The sequence below is a fragment of the Trematomus bernacchii genome, unplaced genomic scaffold (assembly GCF_902827165.1).
Source record: "Trematomus bernacchii unplaced genomic scaffold, fTreBer1.1, whole genome shotgun sequence".
In the NCBI taxonomy this organism is placed as follows: domain Eukaryota; kingdom Metazoa; phylum Chordata; class Actinopteri; order Perciformes; family Nototheniidae; genus Trematomus; species Trematomus bernacchii.
Genome location: NW_022987732.1, coordinates 1,320,426 through 1,321,571, shown reverse-complemented (window position 1 = coordinate 1,321,571; position 1,146 = coordinate 1,320,426). Strand labels below are relative to the sequence as shown.

Sequence of the window (1,146 nt, the reverse complement as noted above, 5' to 3'; positions counted from 1 at the left end):
CACACAGAAAAGGAATTGGACCCATGGTGGAGACTGGACCTGGGCAAAACCCACAAAATATTTTCTGTTAAGATAACCAACTACAAAGATTACCCTTTGTATATTAATGGAGCAGAGATAAAAATTGGAGATTCTCTTGATAACGATGGCAACAACAATCCGAGGTACAGTCCATTAACTTTATTACTACTGTAGCTCTTGTTATAATGGATATCACTATATTTGTAAACACTGTGCAGTAACTTGAAAATATCTCTGTCTTTAGAGAATCCATGTATTTAAATTGTCATTAACTATTTTCTTCTTCTGCTAGGTGTGCTGTGATCTCAAGCATCTCTGGAGGTTTCACGGAAACCTTCCAGTGTAACGGGATGGACGGTCGCTACGTCACCATCGTCATTCCTGGAAGAACCGAGCACCTGGCACTCTGTGAGGTGGAGGTGTACGGCTCCAGACTGGATTAGGTCTGAGGAGTTTCTATGTGCAACAATGATGTTTGACATTGATGTTAAGCTGATGCTCTACATGCTGTTTTTTTTTTTAACAAAGCTTAAGCTTCACTTGCTAGCTGCAGATGGACGGGAGTTTCAGCTTAGTAAACTTGAGCAACTCCATTGAAAAAGTAATCAAACTTGACAAATATTATGAACATTAACAGGTGAATTAATGTGTATTTCAACTGTCTAATTTATACAACATGTGGCATTGCGTGGAAAATAAATCAAGGGACATTATAATCAACATTGCATTAAGGTCAATCATTTCTAATTATTAATGGCCATCATTATCAGTGAACAGAAATCTAAATATTTCTTTATGCTCTTATATTTGTATTGTTCGTGTGTATAATGCGTAATGCGTCTTTCTTATTAGAATTAATGAACTACAACTACATTATGTTGTGAAATGTTGTGTAACAGAAGGAAAATAACTGATCTTTGAATAACATTTGACTAAATTAGTAAAAAGCGTCAGTTATGTTAGCAAAATTTAGAGGGTGTGGCTCAGTGGTATAGTAGGTTGTGTTAAGGAATAATTCTTCTAGATATCTAACCTTTTACTCTGACATGTGTTATCTCCTTTAAGGAAAGGCCTTGGTGCCATATGTGTTGTTGTCACCAGTGTGTGACCGGTCAACTTGACTGG

General features: G+C 36.6%; 1 protein-coding gene across 1 annotated transcript in view; it reads left to right on the top strand.

Moving 5' to 3' along the window:
* Positions 1–741, top strand: part of LOC117494770 (pentraxin fusion protein-like) — a 3,095-nt gene extending 2,354 nt beyond the window's left edge. Inside the window, exons 5-6 of the mRNA XM_034145730.1 lie at positions 1–164; positions 314–741. The exon at positions 1–164 is cut by the window's left edge and continues 116 nt beyond it. Of these exons, the coding sequence (XP_034001621.1) occupies positions 1–164; positions 314–464 (315 nt within the window). The 3' untranslated portion in view covers positions 465–741. The remainder of the gene's footprint in view (positions 165–313) is intronic.
* Positions 742–1,146: the final 405 nt, after the last annotated feature.